The sequence below is a fragment of the Poecilia reticulata genome, linkage group LG4 (assembly GCF_000633615.1).
Source record: "Poecilia reticulata strain Guanapo linkage group LG4, Guppy_female_1.0+MT, whole genome shotgun sequence".
Lineage (NCBI taxonomy): Eukaryota > Metazoa > Chordata > Actinopteri > Cyprinodontiformes > Poeciliidae > Poecilia > Poecilia reticulata.
In genome coordinates this window covers 18,116,267-18,137,498 of record NC_024334.1, presented here as the reverse complement: position 1 = coordinate 18,137,498, position 21,232 = coordinate 18,116,267, and the positions used below count along the sequence as shown (strand labels likewise).

The 21,232-nt window shown below is 42.0% G+C and overlaps 3 protein-coding genes across 9 annotated transcripts in view; 2 read left to right on the top strand and 1 right to left on the bottom strand.

Annotated features, from left to right (window-relative positions):
• Nucleotides 1-9,791, top strand: part of shroom2a (shroom family member 2a) — a 46,002-nt gene extending 36,211 nt beyond the window's left edge. For 5 of the 7 annotated variants that reach the window (XM_008407575.1, XM_008407578.1, XM_017304511.1 and 2 more), the window contains 5 exons: nt 3,451-3,966; nt 4,497-5,051; nt 7,243-7,426; nt 7,525-7,797; nt 8,468-9,791. In XM_008407575.1, coding sequence (XP_008405797.1) covers nt 3,451-3,966; nt 4,497-5,051; nt 7,243-7,426; nt 7,525-7,797; nt 8,468-8,740 — 1,801 coding nt within the window. In that variant the 3' untranslated portion in view covers nt 8,741-9,791. The remainder of the gene's footprint in view (nt 1-3,450; nt 3,967-4,496; nt 5,052-7,242; nt 7,427-7,524; nt 7,798-8,467) is intronic. The other 2 variants (XM_008407579.1, XM_008407576.2) reach the window with 1 other exon arrangement.
• A 106-nt stretch (nt 9,792-9,897) lies between these two features.
• Nucleotides 9,898-12,977, top strand: cldn34a (claudin 34a). The gene is made up of 2 exons (XM_008407583.2): nt 9,898-10,008; nt 11,550-12,977. Exon 2 carries the CDS (start codon nt 11,617-11,619, stop codon nt 12,343-12,345), a length of 729 nt encoding a protein of 242 aa, XP_008405805.1. The 5' UTR covers nt 9,898-10,008; nt 11,550-11,616; the 3' UTR covers nt 12,346-12,977.
• A 5,235-nt stretch (nt 12,978-18,212) lies between these two features.
• cldn33b (claudin 33b) lies at nt 18,213-19,440 on the bottom strand. Its single transcript, XM_008407585.2, has one exon. It carries the CDS (start codon nt 19,315-19,317, stop codon nt 18,619-18,621), a length of 699 nt encoding a protein of 232 aa, XP_008405807.1. The 5' UTR covers nt 19,318-19,440; the 3' UTR covers nt 18,213-18,618.
• Between the last annotated feature and the right edge of the window lie 1,792 nt (nt 19,441-21,232).

The window sequence follows — 21,232 nt, the reverse complement described above, 5'->3', positions numbered from 1 at the left end:
AAATGACCAGATAAGATGTTCAACATGCCAGTTTAAACTTTGAACTATTTGCAAAACGACTGAGCTCTGCAACATTAAAACATGGATAGAACTGTAACTACATTAATCATAACTCTTCTTTGTCTTGGTTTCTGGTGGCGCAGCTCTGTGCTGCCTTCAGGAGAATGGGACATCAGAGTATCATCCATAAAATTTCACCCACATGGCATTTATTGTGCAAACCAGACCTTTCAGTGGAAAAAAAAAGTTTCAGATCCTTTTAATGTCGTACAAATATGAGATAGAAACATAGATTATATCTTTATACAGACCTGTCCATTGATTTATAGATTAATCGTTTTACTGGACATAAATTTGGACTGGTTTGTAAGATACATTTATTCTCAGTACTAGATGTGGTCTCAACAAACCCATGGCACTTCAACAATATCATTTTACCTTTCATCTGGAAATAGTGTCTATTTATTCTTGCCATACAGTCTCTGTATTAATTATTGCTCGAAAGGTCTTGCCATGCCAGTTTATTCCTCCGTATTTACTTTAGTTTCTTAGTTTATTCTTGCATTTTGTTCTTCATTGATTTCCATTTAGTTTCCTTTGATTAATATTATCCTCTCCTGGTTTATTGCTATGTCCACTTTAGTTTCTTTCCTGTTGCTAGATTTATTTTATCATTTATTGACCATCAGTAATTTTCACTCATCACCTGCTGCGCCGCCTAATCGTCATGTTTCACATCATGTGTTGATTTTTCACTATTCAGCGTTGGGTTCTCTGTTTTTATGCCACAATTCACATCTAGTTCGTTGCTCCGATTTGTCCCGCTTCTCCTGTTTCAGAGTTTTGTGCAATGTGTGCGTCATTTTATTTATTTTTTTACCCTGTAAGATTCAGGGTGGTCAAGAAACGTATCGATGGGGAAAAGGCAGACTGACATATACCTTTTAAAACAACGGAAACAATTTTGCCCGGTACGCTAGCTGAAGATAGGCACCAGCACCCCTCCCGACCCCACTGAGGGACAAGGGTGTAAGAAAATGGATGGATGGATGACATTTAAAAGTGCTGTGGTGCCGTTGTTCTATCACACCCGTTTCATACCGGACCACTTACAGCACCGGTGTTAACGCTATAAAATATAAAATGAACGCTCCCTTTCGTGGTATCCCCCGTGGATGGATTTCTTTTTCATTTTTCAGAGGGATAAGTGAGTGGATCGTGATTTTAGTAATTACATGTTTATAAGAGCGATTTTCTGTTGTCCTTCCATGGAAGCGTGCAGCATCCAGACGGACAATAAAACTCTTTTTAATATAAGTTGCTGCTTAACATGATCACAGAACTGGCAAAATATATGTACAAAAATACCAGACAAAGTGAATCTCAGCAACGTCATCAGCCGGTGTAGCAGGAGAACGGAGCTGCGCCAAAAGCTAACAGAAGCTACAAACACTGAAGAGAAGAAGAGCTGCCATCGATAGTTGCAGCCAAGCATGGTTTAATGTTACACAATACAGTTTTACCAAGTTGCTCAAAGTCTAAACTGGCATTGTTCTGCATTTAAGGTGTAAAGTTTACCTTCGACCAAACGCCCCCAGAGGAATCCCAGCGCCCCCCTTCCGTAAAAATTTCCGCCAGCGCCCCCTGCCGTCCTCTGAACGCCCCCTGGGGGCGGTACCGCCCACGTTGAGAACCGCTCCTCTAGTAGATCAACGAAATTTGATTTCGTGTATTTTTGTTGTTAAAGGACAAACGCTTACAAAGCGTGTTTTAAGTTTAAATAAATCTGACTGTATTCTTTTTGTAGTTCCACTGACAACCAGAGGTCCCCTATAGCTCAGCGCCTCATTATGACTGCATTTAATATTGGTTTCATGCTTCCCAATTGAAACCTCCTCACATTATGTCACAGGACAGAGGGAGGCTCTGAGCTCCACCAACAAACCTCCTTCAGAGCGACCTGTTGGAGCTTGTAAGGCTTTAAATCAGGAGCTTTGAGTTGTGGCGTCAGTCTGCTCCCGAGTCGCCATATTTGATCTTGTGACTCCAGAATCAATTGAGCCTTTTAATCACGATTTACCTGTTAATGACTCTGAGCGAAATTTGTATCAGAAGACGCAAGGAAATGTAATCTGTGTGTGTGAAACCATGATATTAGCCTGTTTGCTTTTCTCTTATGCACACAAAGCAAGCTGCAAGGATCAGTTAATGACTGCTTTTAGCTGTGCTGGGTGCGTAAATTATGCTGAATGATTGAACACTTAAAGGTTTACGTCTGTTTACAGTTCAGCAGCAGGCCTTTAATGACTGCGCTTCCAGTGACATTTGCCTTACGGTGCACACTGCAAAAACACAAAATCATACCAAGTATCTTTGGTCTAGTTTCCGGTGTTAATATCTTAGTTTTGTCTTATTTCAAGCGCACCATCTTATAACTTTTCAGCAAAATATAGGAGTTTGTTTTAAGTAAATTATGTCAAACTTATGTAAAAAAATAAAAAATAATTTTTTAATATAAATTTAACTGTCAGTCTGTCATAACGGTGTGATATGAGACAGATAATCTGCGAAGAAATTGAGGTGCCCCGCTGCTCCTCCTTTTTCCAGGACTAATTACAGAAATGTATAGCTCTGATCGTCATCAGAGAAGGGCCTTGGCAGTGTCAATCATCTTGGCGTATGTGCACCTCAAACACTCCCCCTTTGATGACTGTAAATAAACTGTTTTCAATAAGTTGTTTCTGAGCATATTTAGCAGTGCATACACAAAGTGATTGACAGCACTAAGGCACTCCTAATTGCTCTGACTGGTTGTACTGTGAGGAGGTGGAGGAGATTGATCTTTTCACAGACCGTCTCATTTAAATATGTAAAGAACTTTTTTTTTTTTAATAAAAGCTACATACCCCAGTTTTAAATTAATTTTAAAATGTACTGGCTCCACTAGCAGATTTCTTAACTTATAAAAAGACATTTTTCCCACTTTGTAAGTGAAATAATCTGCCAGTGACATGAGTACGTTTTCATCAATCTTAAAGACTTATTTACAAGCTTCTATTTCTTGCTGAAAAGCTACTTGTGAGTTACTTTCATTTTATTTCAAGTGCAGTAAGATATTTACACTGGAATCTACACTTTAAGATTTTGTGCTTTTTCACTCTGACCTTTCCTATAAAGAGTTAAATCTGGGACCACAATTCAGGCAGGAAAAAGTGATCTGCTCCGTGCAGACTTTGCGGGAACTGAAATATTCCTCTCCGTGCTGCCAGCTGAGCCGCTTGCTGAGCAGAGGAAGACGTGTGTCTTGTCATGGTGGCATAATCACAGTGGCTGATGCAGAGGGAGGGGGTGAACAAGACCCACTCTACAGTGTATTATTTGAATAAGGTGCAGATGATAGGCTCTGCCTGCCCGCCTGTGTAATTAAAAGCTTTCTGCTGTGTTCCTCAGGTTCTCCAGCAGCAGCAGTCCAGGTGACTGCAAAGTGGGAGAGCAGCCAGCAGAGATTGGGAATGACTCAGCGCCACCCCCTGCACTCATGACAGGAGCCAATCCTGACTGCAGACAGAAGTCTACTGCTGCTGCCACCAAGAACCACAAGTCTGTTTCTCCCAGTCCCACAGAGTCTTCCCACACTCAAGAAATCCACTTCACCGACTCGCAGAGCGACGACGACGACGTCCTCGCCCAGCGTCCTTCAGACTTTGAACCGAACATCACTTTTTGTCCCAATTCCTCTGCAAAGACTGACTCTGAGACGGGCAAGGGACTTGTGGACAAAGGACAAGAGGCAGTACATCATCTATCAACATCCAATCCCCACCCTGCCTCCTCTCCCCCGGCTTCCTCCCACAGACCCTCGGGGCTTTTCAGCATGGAGGGGCAGCGCTCTCCTTCTCCACAGTTCTCTCCACAGAGACTCAGCGACAAGCCTCCAGTCTCTCTGCATGACGACGAATCCCACAGGTAACGTTTGGATGAACGGTTTACTCTAAAAGAGAGAGAGTTTGAGTTGCCGCACGCACAAAGGGAGCATAATGAGTCACTGTTTCTGTCCACGCAACATGTGAGTGTCATCAAGCTGTGGGGGGATTCTCTTTTTTTTTTTTTTTTTTTTTTTTTTTTTGCCTTTTTTTTAATTAAGGCTGCCACTAGTTTGGGATAATTCTAACTACTTAAATGTTTCTAAGACAAACACTGTTCTGTTTGTTCCTTTTTTTGTTCTTATAAATCCAGCCAAATTAGTGTCATCTGTTGTGAATTTCAGACGGCTTTTTAACTGCGGCTAGTTGAAACCAAGAAATGGGTGGGAGGAGTCTTGACTCGTCCTGGATGTTCCAGCACATTGGGCATGGAAAAAATTCCAGCTGCCAGCATGCAGCCAAAGTTTGAAATCAAATCATTGGCTGCAGCGGTTGCAAGAAGAGACTTCTTTTTTTTTTTCCACACTGAAATATCTTTTTAAATATCTTTTTGTTTGGTTTTCTTTGTTTCAGGGTGGAGCACTTGATAGGAAACCAGAATACAGCAGCGAGGAAAGTTCCCATCAGGATTGTACACTCGGAGGGAAGTGAGAAGGAGAACTCTCCGTTCCTCCAGCAGAGCGACCTTCCTCACGGTGAGGCCGAGAGCCGGAGCCCGGTCGGGTTTGGCGCTCCGCCGGCTCTGGGACAGGACTCCGTTTTCTGCGCCTTTACCCGGCAGAGGGAGCCCGAAACCACGGCGGGTACCGAGACACGGCAAGCTGCCCAGAGTGACCCCTACATAACCACGGTGGGAGATAGCCCAAGCTCCAACATGAAGGAGCCCGGTAGCAAGACGGAAAGCACGGAGCTGAGCGAGGAGGAGGACCAGAAGAGAGAGGAGCTGGCGAGGGACATCATGGGGAAGGACAAGTCACTTGCCGATATTCTGGATCAGAGCAAGATGAGGACCACCATGGACTTGATGGAGGGGATTTTCCCTCAGGAGGAGCAGCTGTTGGATGGAGCCCACCAGCGCAGGAAGGTGCAGACGAAGCAGAGCAACCCAAACCGGCCCGTCGAAGAGAGGTGAGAGTCACTCTGTCTTTCATAGCGAACGGAGTCAGACCAATCAGATGGTTTTCACCTGATATGCTGTAAATCAAGGCTGTCCAAACTTTTTGTCACATGGGCAAAAAAATGGTCAGCTCAAATGTACTACTTGTGGGCCAAAAAATATAATTTTTAAAAGGTAAAATCACCTGAAATGTTGATTTTGACCTACAAAAAGATAAATTATGCATGAACAATTTTAATTAAACAAAATAATTAAATTCATTTTTCAGGATCTTGGATCCATAACTTCAGATATTTGCATGTTTTCCTTGTTAAATGAAAGTTTGCTTATTATTTTGGTGCCAGGAAACCTCCCACAGTCTTAGCGCTATGCTCAGGAGGAGTGCAGCACATGTCACGGTCAGACGGTGGGGTGGGGGCGGCTTTGGGCAGCGGAGGACGGAGATTGTTCTGTCAGTTCAAAAAACGACTCAAAAAAGAAAAATTCAGAAACGTACACACAAGATCAGTGCAACTCCACCAGAGTCAAAAACCGCTGGGGTCCAAATGCACCAGGCTCTTAAGACCGCGGGTGAGTTGAAGAAAGCTGAAACAATATTTTGTCTAATCTCAGCAATAAAAACAGACTCTTGGTCAGTATTTATTTGAAAGCTATTTTTGTATTTAGCCAAATTTTAATACAGCAATTGAAATCAGATTTGGGTACACACAGGTGTACTTTCAAGTTTAAGTGAATAGATGGATGCGGTGCTAGTTACCATGACAACAGAAGGAAAACAAATTATCAACCTATTAACAAAACGGCATTGAACTTGATACATTATTTTTAATAAAATTAGACACAGGTTAGGGTCATGTTTTCGTGCAGGGATGGGGATGGCCTTGTAATTCCTTCATTAAACACTGCTTTTAAAAAAAAAAAGGTTTAATGTGAATTAGAACATGTAATTTCCCTTTTCGGATTAAGAAAGTACTTTTGAACTGAATTGGACTCTGGAGTTTGCACAACTCCAGAGTCCAAACAAAATGATGGGTGCCCAGTTCAGAAGAACTATCTCAGTCGCCTTTATAGTCTTGTCACTTATCAGAAGATCACCTCTGTTGATCTGTTCACATGTTTGGTCTTTTTAAATCGGACCGTAGAGATTGTTCCTTCTTCAAATAACTAGCACCCGCTCCTCATCTGATCAGTCTTGCTTGATTGCTAACATTTTTGTATCCATGAGCTCAAATTTTGGTGCCATTATGTTAGGATCTTAAATCTTGAAGGTTAAAATTGTTGTTGCTAAACTTTGAGTAGAATTAACAAAACTGTCAGTCTTAGTAAAAGGGATTGCTACCGTTTTGGCAGGAAACTGATGCAGCCACACTTGTTGGCTTCCATGCTAATGATGTGGAAGAAGCTTTCAAATTAAACTGTTTAAATTAATCTTTGGTAAATTTTCTTACACTCCTATGTGATAAAGATGCAACCATCACTCAGGCAGCAATGGTCAGCAGGTCAAAAAGCTTCTTTTTTTTTTTTATAAGTTCAAAGAAATTAAAATTTCAGAACGGATGCACTGATCTATAAATGAGTAAAATTAGAGTAAACATCAGTTTGTTTAATTTAAAACTACATTAAAGTTTTTCAAAATCACAATATGCAGATCAGACCTCCCCAAAAAATGTGAAATGTTATCGATATTACCAAAAAAGTAATTATTTTCCTGCTTAACGCACCAGTGTTGATCCATTTTCCTGCAGAATCTCTTGAAAGAGAAACGGGCCCACATCATCACATTCTCCACCGTGCTTCAGAACGGGCCTGAAGCATTTTTTTTTTACATCTAAATGGTTGCTATGGAGACCTACTAGCCCCAAGATGACACCTTTTGTTGCTGTTTAACAGTGAGATCTGGGGATTTTATGACTTTCCTGCTGACTTTGCAGTTTCTCATCATCCTAATAAACACTAGATAAAAGAATTTGACCGATAATTGCCACTTGTTTCCCCACTGACTAAATAAACAAAAGATGAATAATTTTAAAAATATGGTTGGCACTGTATTTATAGTTTTTTTTTTTTTTTTATCTTATGGTTTGAGGGCAGCTGTAATTATTTTCCTCTGAATCAGTTATGGCTTGGAAAGCTGCTCTCCTCTAACTAAAGGAGGTTAAATATACTGCGGGTTGTTTTTCCTCTTTGATCAATTCCAGCTAGTATTTTTCATTTCAGGGAAAAAGAGGACAACATGGCAGCGGCCGTCACCATGGTGACCAGTTCAACGTACTACAGCACCTCTGCCCCCAAAGCCGAGCTGCTTATCAAAATGAAGGACATGCAGGACCAGGACGAGGAGGAAGACTCCGAGGACGAACTGGACATCGGTTTGAACAATAAAAAGGTACAAAGATGTTTTTCTGATTCTTGCAGGATTCTAGAAGAACTTTTTTTTTTTTTTTTTTGTCCTTAACGTTGGTGTTTTGGGACACTCCGTTGCAGCAAGAGCTGATCGACAGCCTCAGCAAAAAGCTGCAGGTGCTACGAGAAGCTAAAGAGAGCCTTTTGGAGGACATCCTGGACAACAACGCGCTGGGAGACGAGGTGGAGGCCCGCGTCCAGCAGGTGTGCCGACCCAACGAGCTGGAGAAGTTCCGGATGTTCGTCGGCGATTTGGACAAGGTGGTGAGCCTGCTGCTGTCCCTGTCGGGCCGCCTGGCCCGGGTGGAGAACGCCCTCAACAACCTGGAGGAGGACGCTACGCCTGAGGAAAGGGTGAGCAAACCGCTCATTACTGATGTCACCGTCCTAAAATGACGGCCTGAGTCAGTTTCTGTTCAAAAGTGATTTCTCCCCAAAAAAATAAGTAAATAACCACCCCGTTACTGCCAAAAGAGGATTTGGACCAAAAAAAATCACTTTTACTTGGACCATTATTTTAGGACGCTGACTATATATTCAATGACGGAATGAACTTTGTACGGCCGCTGACTGCAGTTCAGGAAGAATACAAATTTAGCCAACAGAACAGGTTTTATTTTTAATTGGGGCAGAAAGATTACAGAAAAATGTTATTAAAATACAAACCGTTTATCTGTAAATAAACACACTTTTTGCATTCAGACTATCCAGCTCCAAACAGTGATCTAATTCCTGTTTTTATTGCTCTGAACTGACTACAAATACTTCCTTTAATCAGGGAGATTTGAAAAACACCTAAAGTTTTGCCACTTTCAACAAAAAAGAAAAATCTGACTACTTATTGTGCTTAATTAATCTATCACATTATCAACTTGATTAAATGTTAATATATGTGTGTTTTTATTAAAAATGACTTTTTTGGGCCTCAAGTTTGTTTAACCTGACAATTTTGGCCCATGTGACAAAAAGTTGAAAGTCTGAAACTGTATTACCTGATTTTTTTTTTTTTTTTTTTTTTTTTCAGCGCACATTGATCGAGAAGAGGAAGCTTTTGATCCGGCAACACGAGGACGCCAAGGAGCTGAAGGAGAACCTGGACCGTAGGGAGGGCGTGGTCTGTGACATCCTGGCCAACTACCTGCCAGAGGACAGCCTCACGGACTACGAACACTTTGTGAAGATGAAGTCGGCGCTCATCATCGAGCAGCGAAAGCTCGAGGATAAAATCAAACTCGGCGAGGAGCAGCTCAAATGTCTGATAGACAGCCTGCCCATAGAGCAAAGACTGGCCATGTGATTAAAAAAAAGGCAGAAGAAGAAAGGATGGTGGTCATTTAAGGAAAAAAAACTGACCAGCTATGAAAAGTTTCGTCATGTATGCTCAGGCGTCAGTTCAGTCCTGTCACCAGCAGAGGGAGACAGAGATCAGAACCTGCAGATGAAAAGCCAGTCCAGAACAAAGGAGTAGTGTTCTCTCTGCTTCGCCGCTTCACCTTTTCCTTGTACCGTTTTGGACCGGACTGCATCGTCTGCACCGTTTGGACTGACTTCCTCTCCACCAACCACTATACCCAACTTTCTGAAGACCATTTTTACATTTTGTTTTACTAGTAATTTATTGTAGCCTTTTGAATCTGCAAAGTAAAGAAAAGAGGCGGGTGGGAGGGGAGTATTTTGTCCGTTAATCCGAGCAGCCATGCTACCTGATGCGTGTTACAGTATTTATCGTGTTCTGAGTTTATTTTTTTGTCACGTGATCTATTAAAAATCCAAATATTTCAGGTAACTTAATGCAACGCCCTTTAGCAGATCAACTAGGAGCCTTTTCAGCCGACTTCTTGTGGCCTTGCTTTCCTCTCTGAAGAAACGTTTTTTCACACGGCGCCGCTGAACAGAAGGAGCGTCCGATTCAGACTTGAAGCAAATGTCCTGTTTGCAGTGGAAAACGTCACCATCATCACCTTCACTCACTGCTGCTCTTTTTATTTCACATTAACATGTTTATTGATTATTACCACTTATATATTTTGACCAAGTGTTTATATAATGTTTTATGACTTCACTGTGTTTTGTTACACACAGTGTCGAAACTGAATGCACAATTGCAGTTGTTGTTACTTGAATAGTACTATAAGAAGTTGTTTAGGTGGAGCCAAAAATCGCAAAGTAATTCAACCGTTCAGACTTTAAAGCTGTTTGGCTTCTTATGGTTTAAATCAAGCTGCCGGATGTTTTGAAGGTACACACTTTGCTGCAGTTTTACACACTTTCATGCACCGCTGCATCCTGACACTAAACACTTCATCAGCTGTGCTCCCTCGTATAAAATAAAGAGTCTGCTGAAATCACACAGCTGTGGGAGGATTTCTTTGCTGTTCACTCTCCGGAGTTAACCATTAACTCCACCACACCCCTAAATCCACTGATAAGCTTGAAGGTGAAGACTTTTTCAGGAAGTAGAACATTATTAAGTCAGATGTTGCTCATAGCTGAAGGAAAACCAACAGCGTTGCTCTTGTGAATGCAGCGTCTATGGAAGCAAGTCTGAACTACAGAATCATCCAGGTGAGTAAGAGGAGAAAATGTAACTCTGTCGTCTTATTTAGCTGTGTGACCTTCAAAGATTTAGATAGAGAATCATTGACACGGTTCAAACAGACTGTACCTGAAGGTGCGCAATTTTATTCTGGATGGAAAATTCAAAATTCCTCTAAATATAACCTTCAAACAAGCAAAATCATACTTTGAATTTTGAAATGTATTGCTAGCTCCTTATTGTGATTCATAGTTTACTCTTTACATGACAGTAGGAAATGTATTGACAGTAGCAGGAACAGTACAAAAGGTGCTCTATATTAAATATGTACATAGGAATACAATATAATTAAAGCTGAACTTTGGCCTTGTTACATGATGACAGGTGGAAGATTTTAACATTTTAGAACCACGACTAAACATTTTGTTGGAAACTGGTAAAAACAGAACTGGGGAATTTCCTTTGGCTTTCAATCCATGGCAGAAAACATTTTATGTTTTATTGCGTGGACTTCATTTACTTTGGTAATGAATGCGGAGAGTGAACTAGGGCTCATAAATGGTCAGCAGGACACGGCCTGTAGAGCTGTGGTTCTGGAAGGCCCGGTTCTCAACTCGTCGGATAGTTTTGTGCCTCTCTTGGCCTCAAGGCCACGACTCGTTGAAGGCACTGGGTTTAAGCAGTTTGGACTAGAACATGTATAGATTCTGCAGTTGTTTTCTTGCATTAACAATAAAGGTATTTAAAATTTTGTTGCATTTTTTTTTTTCTTGGCAATTTTGGAAGTATATTATCGAACACAACTGCAATCAAGTCCACACAATTACAAATATTGCTCTTAAAAAAATCTAAGAACAACCTGCTATGTTGAGACAACAGTTGAATTAAATAACTACTTATTTCACTATGAAACAACATATGACTCCAAGTGACAAAGTTTTATTGCTCCTCATTTCACCAATAGTTTAAAAGTAGCCACCCGCACTACTTTTAGTTTTTAGGGGTTTGTTACGAATATCAAGTAGTTTATTATAAATTAAAGGTCTTATGACAAAGTCCATCTCTCGATAAGCTAATGCTACAATCATTGCTTTTCCTCGGCGTCTTCATCAGAGGTGTTACATGAGCATGGTTCTTTTCTCTATAATTCAAAAAGGATGCAAGTTTTGCGACAAAGTTTACAATGGGATGGCTTAGATCAAACCATTTGCATGCGTTAGAATGGTCCAGTCAAAGTTCAGACTAATTCATTCGGGAGCTAAGCTTGAGCCGTCTTGCAAAAAAGAATGGCTAAAAGATATTAGATCAGCAAAGCTTGTGAAGCTTGTAGTTCCACCATCCGTGTTTCTACAAAGTCTTGACTCAGGAGGGCTGAACTGTGCGCCACACGTTTCCCCTCCTTTCTATTCCACTGTAACGTCAAGCACAGCTTCTTGTCGGTCGATCACCACAAATCCCTAAAACTACATTGGCGATTGTGGTTGTAACCTGAGAAACAGTTGAAGGAGGTCTGAAGAGTCCACGTACCTGTGACTTATACAATCTCGCATGCCTTGTTTTTTCTGTTTAGCAGAAGTAATGGCCCCCTGCGGCCTCTCGTCTCTTTGAGCATCAGCAGCATCACCCCGGGGGCAGGAATGATCTACCTGGCTCACACAGCACACCGCCAGTTCCTGGGTCTCGTGTTCGGCTTTCTGGCGTGGCTCTTCATCGTGACGACAACCGGCATCAACGAGTGGCGCCTCTGGTACGTGGACGACGTGTCCGTCATCACGTCAGGCGTGGCCTGGGTGGGGATCTGGAGGGCGTGCTTCTATAGCCACGTCCTCCCGGAGGCCGAGTACTGTCGCGGCATCGGCGTCTCGGACAGCTTCGTCCCTGCCGAGATCCCCTCGGCTCAGGTCCTGATGATGCTGGCGGTGATCACCGGCCTGCTGGGGAACGTCAGCGCGGCGGTGGCCGTGAGGTTCGCCTACTTCTCAGTGGAAGACCGCAGAAACATGAGGCTGAGCTTCATGGTGGCCGGGACTCTATATTCGGTCACGGCGGTGTTGTCCTTGGTGCCTCTGGTGTGGAACATGGCCTCCGTTCTGAACAACAGCACCATAGACTTTCCTCCGGAGTTCAACCTGCCCGTCGCTCCGGTCCGGCAGAGTGTGGGAGCGGCCATCGGAATGGGAATGTTTGCTTCCATCCTGATGCTCATAAGCGGAGTGATTTTCTTCTGCTACAGGCATTCATCGCAAACCGCGGACTCGCTCAGCGGCCACTGGACGGTACCGACACTGCCGAGAAAGTCTGAGCTGCCCAAGGGTGACAGTCAAGCGATGGATAATCCGGGGTTCTACAGTGAAGAAAGATTGTGATGGTTCTACACATTTTAAGAACATTTCTGAACTACCAAGCAACCATGCCCGCATGTGAAAGATCATAACATTCCTCCTCAATGGCAGGTGCCAAAAACTCAACAAAGACATAGCAGGAATCACCCTAATGGACGCCATCTCATGTGCTACACGCTCTCTGTGGCAGGAATCCAAATAAATATAACCACCAATAACTAGATTATTCAACGTTTTTTGCAGGAGATGACATTTAAAATGTTATTTCCGGTTAAGTTGACATGGCCGTCTTGTTTCCAGTGACCTTTCACGAATACCACCTGACCACCTGACCCTGATTTGTCAAGCTAGAGACTCCTGAAGACCAGCAATGGTCTCCTGGACCAGGCTGGTTGGAGAGGATACCCTGAACCCTGGAAGAACGCAGACGAGACCTCTGTGAACCCAACTCACCTCTAAAGTACATCCCACATGCAACATCTGGCAGAAATATTCTCAGACTTGGAACTGTTCTAGTTTTTTTTTTTTTTTACTCTAAAACCACAAACTTCAGTGTGATGTCTTGCTACTGTATCTGATGGCGTGAATGCTATTGTTCCATTAAGTTCTCAGAGGTTTTTTAGAGAATAAATCCTGAAAGATCTAATAAATCTGGCAAAAAACTTGAGATTGTTGTGGAGGTTCGTCCTGTAGCACTATCCCGACAAAAATCAGCCACATTTGCAATGTCATTTTTCAGATCAAAGCATTTTGATATCTTAAAACAGAAGGCAACAAAATGATTGTGCTATGGCACCACATGCCTGGAAAATGCATAATACTGCCCCTTTAACAGAGGAGCTGGAGGATCATCTGACCCCTGATGATCGCTGCTGGCCTTCATAAATAAGGTGTTAAAATTATAATTAAAAAATAAATAAATAAAAGCGATAGAAAAAAGCCAGAATAGCTGACTTTAATATGTAAATAAAAGATACACGAGACATCATGTGCTGCTCGTTACGACTGGGGTGAAGGTCTCAGACGGATTCTTATCCTCGGATGGTCATAAACTGGATTTCTGCTCCGTTATCACACAGCGCCCTCAGCAGTCGGCCAGCCTCTGGGCCCATGACGACAAATCGGTGTCATCACAGCTCAGGCCGGGGAGGGAGGCCGAGGTGTGGGCTTCTGACGGCCTCCGTGTGAGGACGGGTATCAGCGAGTCAAGTTGACTGGGGGCCTCGCTCATTTGACCTGTGTAGGACGACAGCGGACATGCGAGTACGTAGAGGGGCCCGCCTTACTGGGGGTGATAGTTGCAAGGCAAGGCATGCTCTCTCTCTCTCTCACACACTCCAGAGTAAGCACACACACACACACACACACACAAACACACACTCATGTGCACACACATTGGTCCAGCGGCTTGCTGCACCTCTCTGGAGGAGGCAGGCGGGTGGGAAAACAAAAGCTCTTCTTCTTGACTTCACTTCATTAGAACTCGGCTCACTTTAAAATCACAAAGTGGACAACAGCTGTGAGGTACTTTAAGATTACCACATTAACACTGACATAATGGATCAAGAACACTCCGGTAGACTACATATTTAAAGAGGAATTAATAAAATCCTGTAGTTCCCTCCCTGTGATGAACACACACACACACACACACACACCTCTGCAGATAACGCTTGACAAACACACACGGTCCGTCCAGGTTGGGTTATCTAATCTGTCTCGCTTTGTCATCAAATTCATCGGTTAGAAATCATTGCCAGAGCACTAAAAAACACAACTCTGATGATTGATGCAGATGTTTCCAGTGTTTGTATGTTTTGTTTTCCTGTAAGCCAGCTGACTGGATGACCCTTTTGGGTAACACTTTATTTGAAGGGGGGTGAACAAGACTGTCATGACACTTTCATAAACATGACACAACACCTGTCATGAACATCAATAAGCCTTCGTGAATATTTATGACTGTTGTCATAAAGCGTCATTTGGTAAATTATGACACTTTTAATACAAAATTGACATTATTCAAAATGTCTTTGTTATGACAACTTGACATTAACCAAGAAATCATTACTGATATAAATTTGTTATAAAAGTATTACTGATTGCGCTTTAAAAATTAGGTAACTTTATGTTATTAAAGCTAAAGTTTAATCGTTTTACATTAGCAGATCTGATTGAAGATTGACCGTCCTTTCAGATCTGTCACTACAGGAAGAGCAGATGAAATCTGTAAACGTAATTTTAAAAAAAATCTCCTGTTGGGAAAAACTCCATTGATTATGTATAAGAGATTTGTATTAGCTTTTCAGAAAGTACATTTTTTATCCAGTGTTTTTCACCAGAAAATGGATCTAAAAATCTTACAAACTATTTTCCTTGATCAAAAAAAAAAACTTTTTACTTTACTTTCATTTATAAGAATAATATTTGGGTCACTCTTTCATGATTAATAGCACTAAGTACTTAGTGTGTCTTAACTTTTACTATTTTAAACGGGCAGTATTGTGCATTTTCCAGGCATAGAGTGAGATTTCTAGCACAATCATTGTTACCGTAAGTTATAAAAATGCTGTATACATGACATAAAAGAAATTTAACGTCTTGAATTTGGGCTTCTGTCTCTCTAAGAAGCTCCTGAAACTCCACCTTCGGTACGTCATCATAACATTTCTCCAAAGTCCCATTTACAGACAATGTTTCACTGAGAAGTAGCTGCCATAACGAGTTCACCAGGTGCAGTTTCACCAGGTGTTTGCTAAGGCGTTAGCAACGAGCTGCGTTGAAAATGGGCGCTCTTTAAAACATGATTCAGCTTAAGCAACTTTCTTTGTTGTGTCATTAAACTGCGTTCCATGATTTAATAGTTTCTGTTGTCTAGGGTTAAAAAAATACAACTAAATATAGATATGTATAATTGACGTGCAATGGGTTAATTTCCAAGTCTTAAACAACGACATTGGGAATGTTTTGACCTGGGCTGTGTCTCAGTTAGACAATTCCCCAGCTTGCGTATGAAAACTGTTTATCAAGCCCTCAGAGTAAGTTTGTTTGTTTGAATTCGGATGTATTTAGACATAATCTGTCAAGACGCTTTCATGTCATTTCCTTTGAGTTGTGTCACTGCCCAGACTCGCAGGAGCTAGAAGCATACTGCAATCCACAGGAGAATCTCCACAGTTGATTTTGGACCCTTCCTACAGCTAATAGCTTTCAAAATGGTGGACTGCAGTCCTTCTCTGGGGCCTGTATTGTATGGAGGATCCAAACTGCCAAAATTAAAAACAAATGCAGAAGTTAACGGGCCAACAAAAGCACCTTTTTCTTTTTAGACATTCCAAGTCGATGTTCTTTATTTGGGAACGATTGTACCTGAAATTGGCGACAGGGACAAAATATTTTAATTTTTGTCCCTGTAAATTCAATTAGTGACATCAAAATCCACTCCTGATTGGCTAATCACTCCCTTGTGACGACTCCTCTTCTTTTCCGTCTGAGAGAAACGAGGGAGGGCGCGCTTTGTGTTGGTAAAGGAACAGACAGATCCAGAAACTTGTCCATCAAAGTAACCAAACTAGACTGAGACAGAACCAAGAATAATCTCCTTGTTTGGACTGCGGTCGCGCTGAATGTTTACAACTGACCGAAATGGGGTTTTTTTTCTAACTCATGCTTGTCAGTAATATGTAAATGAATTAAAAGATAATAGATTGGAACAAATGTTATGGTAAAAACTGAAATGAAAATCTTTAGACCACTTTGTTGGTAACCCGCAGAAACATATAAATAAGGCTAATCAAAGTGCAAACATATAATCTTACAGAGTATTTTTGGTTTAGTTCCTAGTGCAAATATCTTAGTACACTTGAAATAACACTAAACTAACATGCAAGTAACTTTTCAGCAAGAGATGGATGCTTATCTTAAATCAATAATTCTTGAATATGAGAAATAATCTGCCTGTGCTTGTTCCGCAGGCAGATTATTTCACTCACAGCTTGTACTTTTCCATCAATATTCAGGACTTATTGACCTCAAGTATGCCAGGATACTTGAACTAGAAACTAGACCAAAAACACTTAGTCAGGTTGTGTGTTTTTGCAGTGCAGACATTCTCTCACTCTGCTCCAAGCGCCTGTGGCTCTGGGAGTCTCAACAGAACCACCGTCAGTCAGCCAGTCCCGTCTCAGGGCCCCTCGGGAGACATGCTCCTGTGACAACATCATTATCTCTTATTAACTTCATTCTGGAAGAGCCCGCTCCTCAGAAAGCACAACTGATATAAAGGAAAGGTTTTACGCAGCGTACGACGCGTTGTGCACCGCTCTACCTGTGTGCATGCAAAGCCACGCGGGCCGGCTCGGACCGCGGTGAGCGGTGACACACTCTGACCCCTGGCAAATTTGTGTAATTATGTCAACGTGTGCTACATTCTTCGGCCATTAAAGTATTCATTAAACACAGCTTAGCTCTGTGAGTGACCAGGAAATCTGATGGAATTAGCCTCAAGCTGTGTTTCCACCGCCGCAGACACACCTGACGGCTGTTTTTAGTCCCTTCGGCCCCCCTCCTGACCTGACCGGTCGTCTGAGGGTGGCTGTGGTTTGGCCGGTGCCTAAAACCTCTGACATAACAGACCACAAACCAAGACACTGCTGCACACGGCCTCGGGTCTTTCAGCATTTTACCAACACAAAATTAACCCTTCGGTGACTCCTTTGTTTTGTATTTACCTTTTTTTTTTGTAACAATTTGTTTTGTTTTTTTCTGTGCTTTTTATCACACACATATGCTTCAGATCATCAACCTCATTTTAATTACAGACAAAGGAAGCCTGACTGAACACAACATGCAGCTTCCAAATGGTTTAACTTGTTTTGGGAATATATTCTTTTCTTGTTAAATCACAAATTAGCTCTGATGATTAGACTTGTAGCTTAAGGTTTGCTAAAGACACACCCAGCTCTGACAACCGCCAGACCCGTATAATCAATGAAAACACTTAAAGAGTATCTGATAATAAACGTAAAGCAGGCTAAACGGTCGCAAAAAGCAATAAATTACATTGTGATGCAAAGAAGTTCAAGGACAAATGAGAAACAGAGTCAGTGACAAATGGGGAAAACCTGGAACGGCAGCGGCTGACCAATCAAAATCAGTCCAGAAATCATCAACATGTCATCCAGAACAACATCAACGGCTCTGCAGACCTCCTCTAGCCCGGCTCAGGTTAGTGTTCATGACTCAACAATAGGAAAATAGACTGGTCAAAAATGGTTAAAAACTAAATAAATAAAAAGATCCCCAATAGTTTGGGAAAGTAGATTAATAATAAGTATGATGTAGAAATGAGCAACAAAAACAGAAGGAATCTGTTTGGGAGCGCAAAAACCTTTGAAGAGGCTAGTGCATCTACATTTTTCTTTTTCTCTTTTTTTTTTTAATGAATATCATTATTAACCGCTAACTTTTGGTAGTTTCCCTCTGTCAAAAAAAACAACAACAAAAAAACAACACAAGTGGATTTTCTTTCCATCTTCTGTGGGAATTATTACATTTACAGCATGCGTGTCTTAACTCGGAGGGAAACAAATAACTATGAAATTTTGACAATATTTCAATGTTAGATTATTTTAAAAAGTGCTGTAAATTGCTCTTTTTAGTTTGAAAGGCATATAAAAGTAGATGAAGAAAAAAAAAACAAGCCAAAATGTATTAGCACATCAAAGGTTATGCAAAAAGAGGTTTCAAAAACACAATCAAATGTCCAGGTCACAAGACAAAATGAAAGAAAGGCTATATTTCTTGCATGGATCTTATAAGCAAAATGCTTACCTTCAGACCCGATCCGAATCAGACGATGCACCTCACCAGAAAACCAGAGCGAACTCACAAAAAAAGTGGTTCTAAGAAACGATCTGAGCTTCAGAATTAAGAATAACAGACATTAACAGAAAGCCTAACAAAAGCCTTTAATAGTTTATTTTTCATTTTGAAAGTGATAAATGAAAGCCAACCCATAACACAAAGTATATTTTATAAAACCTCCCTTTACAAAAAATATTCACTTGTACTAATCACAGCAGGTCATCTTGTAATGCGACATCTGATTGTGCATGTGAGTGTTTAAAAGAGCTAAAACATTACAAATTAAAACCTGTGTTTTTTGTTTTTGTGTTTTTTGGGGGGCTGGATCAGCTATTACACATTATCTTGCATTTAATATATAAAAATCAGTGACGTCATTGGTGCAAAGCAGTTTGAAGTGCACCTCTACAGGTGATCGTGCTGTTCCGTTCGTTAAACGTACTCAGAGCGTTTTCTGAGGTCACGGTCTCTCTTGGCGTGGCACCTTCTCTGTGGCGCAGGGTGGTGTTCCGCCTGGGAGCACCAGGTGGAGGTCACCATGATCAGCCCAGCCACCACCAGGAGGAACCCTGCTGCCCAGCCGCAGAACAAGGCGTCTCCGAACTCCCACCGAGGCACCACCTCAGGAACCTTCTCGTCAAAGAAATGCATCACCGCCAAATGAGCGACGTAGGAGACTGGGACCAGACAGAGCACCCCGGACATCATCCCCAGCACCCCTCCAGCGATGGTCAGAGTCCTCTTGGTTCGGTGGCCTTCATAGTCTTTGCAGATGTTGATCAGGTGGAGTCCAGGTATGGCGACCACGATTCCCACCAAGCCCACGGCGAGGGCGGTGCACATCAAGATGCGGGCCAGTTTGAGGTCACTGGAAAGGCCCAAAAGGCTGTCATAAGACCTGCACTCCATGCCGCCAATGTCCTGGACCACACAGGTCTCCCACAGTCCCAAGTCGTAACTCTCGGTGGGCAGCAGAGAGGTGGACTTGGTCAGCCACTGCGGCAGGATGGTGCTGCCCAGAGCGCAGAGCCATGCCCCGACGTAGACCAGCAGACCCAGCAGTTCCAAGACGCAGGCAGGCGAGTCCATGCGTCTCCTTGCCTCTCCGGCCTCCACGTTCAAGAGATCCATGAGAGTTCCCCTTCACCGGCTGCGCCTGGGATGGAGAGGCCTCTCGGAGTCCGGTCGGGACGGAGGCTGCTCAAAGCGCCTGGTAATTAGAGCTGACTGTTCTGGCTCAGGGCTCGGCGCTTGTTCACAAACACTTTCCACTCAGAGGAGCACACATCTTCTGATGCAGGAAGGAGAGGGGGCTTGTTTGGACCTCCCCCTTTGCTATCCCGCCACCATGCCAATGGGCAGCAGGAGCAGAGGCAGAGATGGCTTCGTTTAGATGAAGCCATTGTCAAGCATTTCCCCAAGCTCCAAGCCACAGGAGAGGTCATTAGACGTAGACAAGATATCAATCTATGTTACGGCAGAAAAAAAAAAGACTTCTTTCATGTTTGTTTTTGCATCCTGTGTGTTTTATCCTGAGATATGTCAATGCATGAGGACAGAAAGCCAAGCAGTTTGTTCTGGACATGTAAGAAGCAACTATTTCCAGATGTAAAAGTCCTTAAAATGGAACAAAGACATGCAAAATGGCGTAGAATCAGAGAGAAACACACACAAACAGGCTTCCATACATTCAAGAGAGCAACAGAACTGGGTTGCAAATTCTGTCGTGTTCATCAGTTTGGGCTAACTGCTTTTAGATTCGGGCTGCATGTGACTGAATGTGAAACAACAGAGCAGCTTATTGTCTCGTCTCTTACGAACACAGCAGAGCCTGTGGGAAACAATCGTAGGAGGCTGCAGATCAAAGTCGAGATGTGAGAAAATGTTTCCCGTTCTTAAGAACATTGTTCGAACCGCAAACAAAAAGGCAATAAAATCCCCAGCTGAGAGTTCTGATGTCCGGACAAAGACTCAGACAGAACAATGCCAAATCAATCTCCTCGTGGAAGAGAAAAAGGAAGCTTCTGTTTGTATTCAAACAGTGTGAGAGGGACAACTTCAGAAGAAACTTCCCATGCTGTTTAAAGTAAAAAAAAAAGAAAAAAAAAAAGAAGAGGAAGCAAAACCCCACTTCTTTGTTAACTTATTTTCCTATTAAATTGCTTTTGTGTTGTTGCTGTAGCAGACACTTGTTAAAAACTGAGGAAATGGGTGGCAGCAGCGCCGCTGCAGTTCCTTCATTCGGCCGCATGAGGGCGACAAACACGTGGGATTTCTTGTGTTCCACTTCAGTCAAGTCCAAATACACCCAAAAATCAGACTCTAAAAAACATACAGGAAGAACTATATTGGAATGGGTTCGGGTTTGATTTTGTTGTTGTTATATTTAAGGTATGCAGGAAATGAACAAATAAATTCAGATGGATAAGTGAATTTATTGTTGTAATTCCGTTCAGCCATTTTTGTTAACTATGGAAATATATATGGAGACTTTACCGACCAACTGATGCATTTCAAGTGTTTATTTCAGTCAGTTTTAATGAGTTTGACTGAGAGCTGTTCAAAACACCACATTCTGCTTCTCTGAAAATTTGAATACAAATGGCAAAAAAGAGAGATTTTTTTTATTACAAAAATATCAACTGTTGGGAAAAAAAAGAAATCGAGTCGTTCCTTCACCCTGACGTTCCTTCCCTGGGGGGGAGGGGGGGATCTATGTTTTCGCATCCACCTGAATAATGTGTAGTTGTGCCACTGCGTATCAGCGCATTTAATCGATCATAACACGCTTTTTTGTTACTGGAAACCATATTTAAGCATCTATCAAAGCTACATTTATAAACAATTGTATTTTTTAAGTATGTTTTTAATACATAGTTCAGCATATTTCAATATGCTTAGTGGCTATAACAATAGAGTAGGGATGGAATATTCTGTATGATGAGCATATTACAAAGCACACAGTCGTTCATAATTTATTTAATAAATCATTTAGTAATATCAATACATATTAATATAACTATACAAACACAAATAAATGATTAAT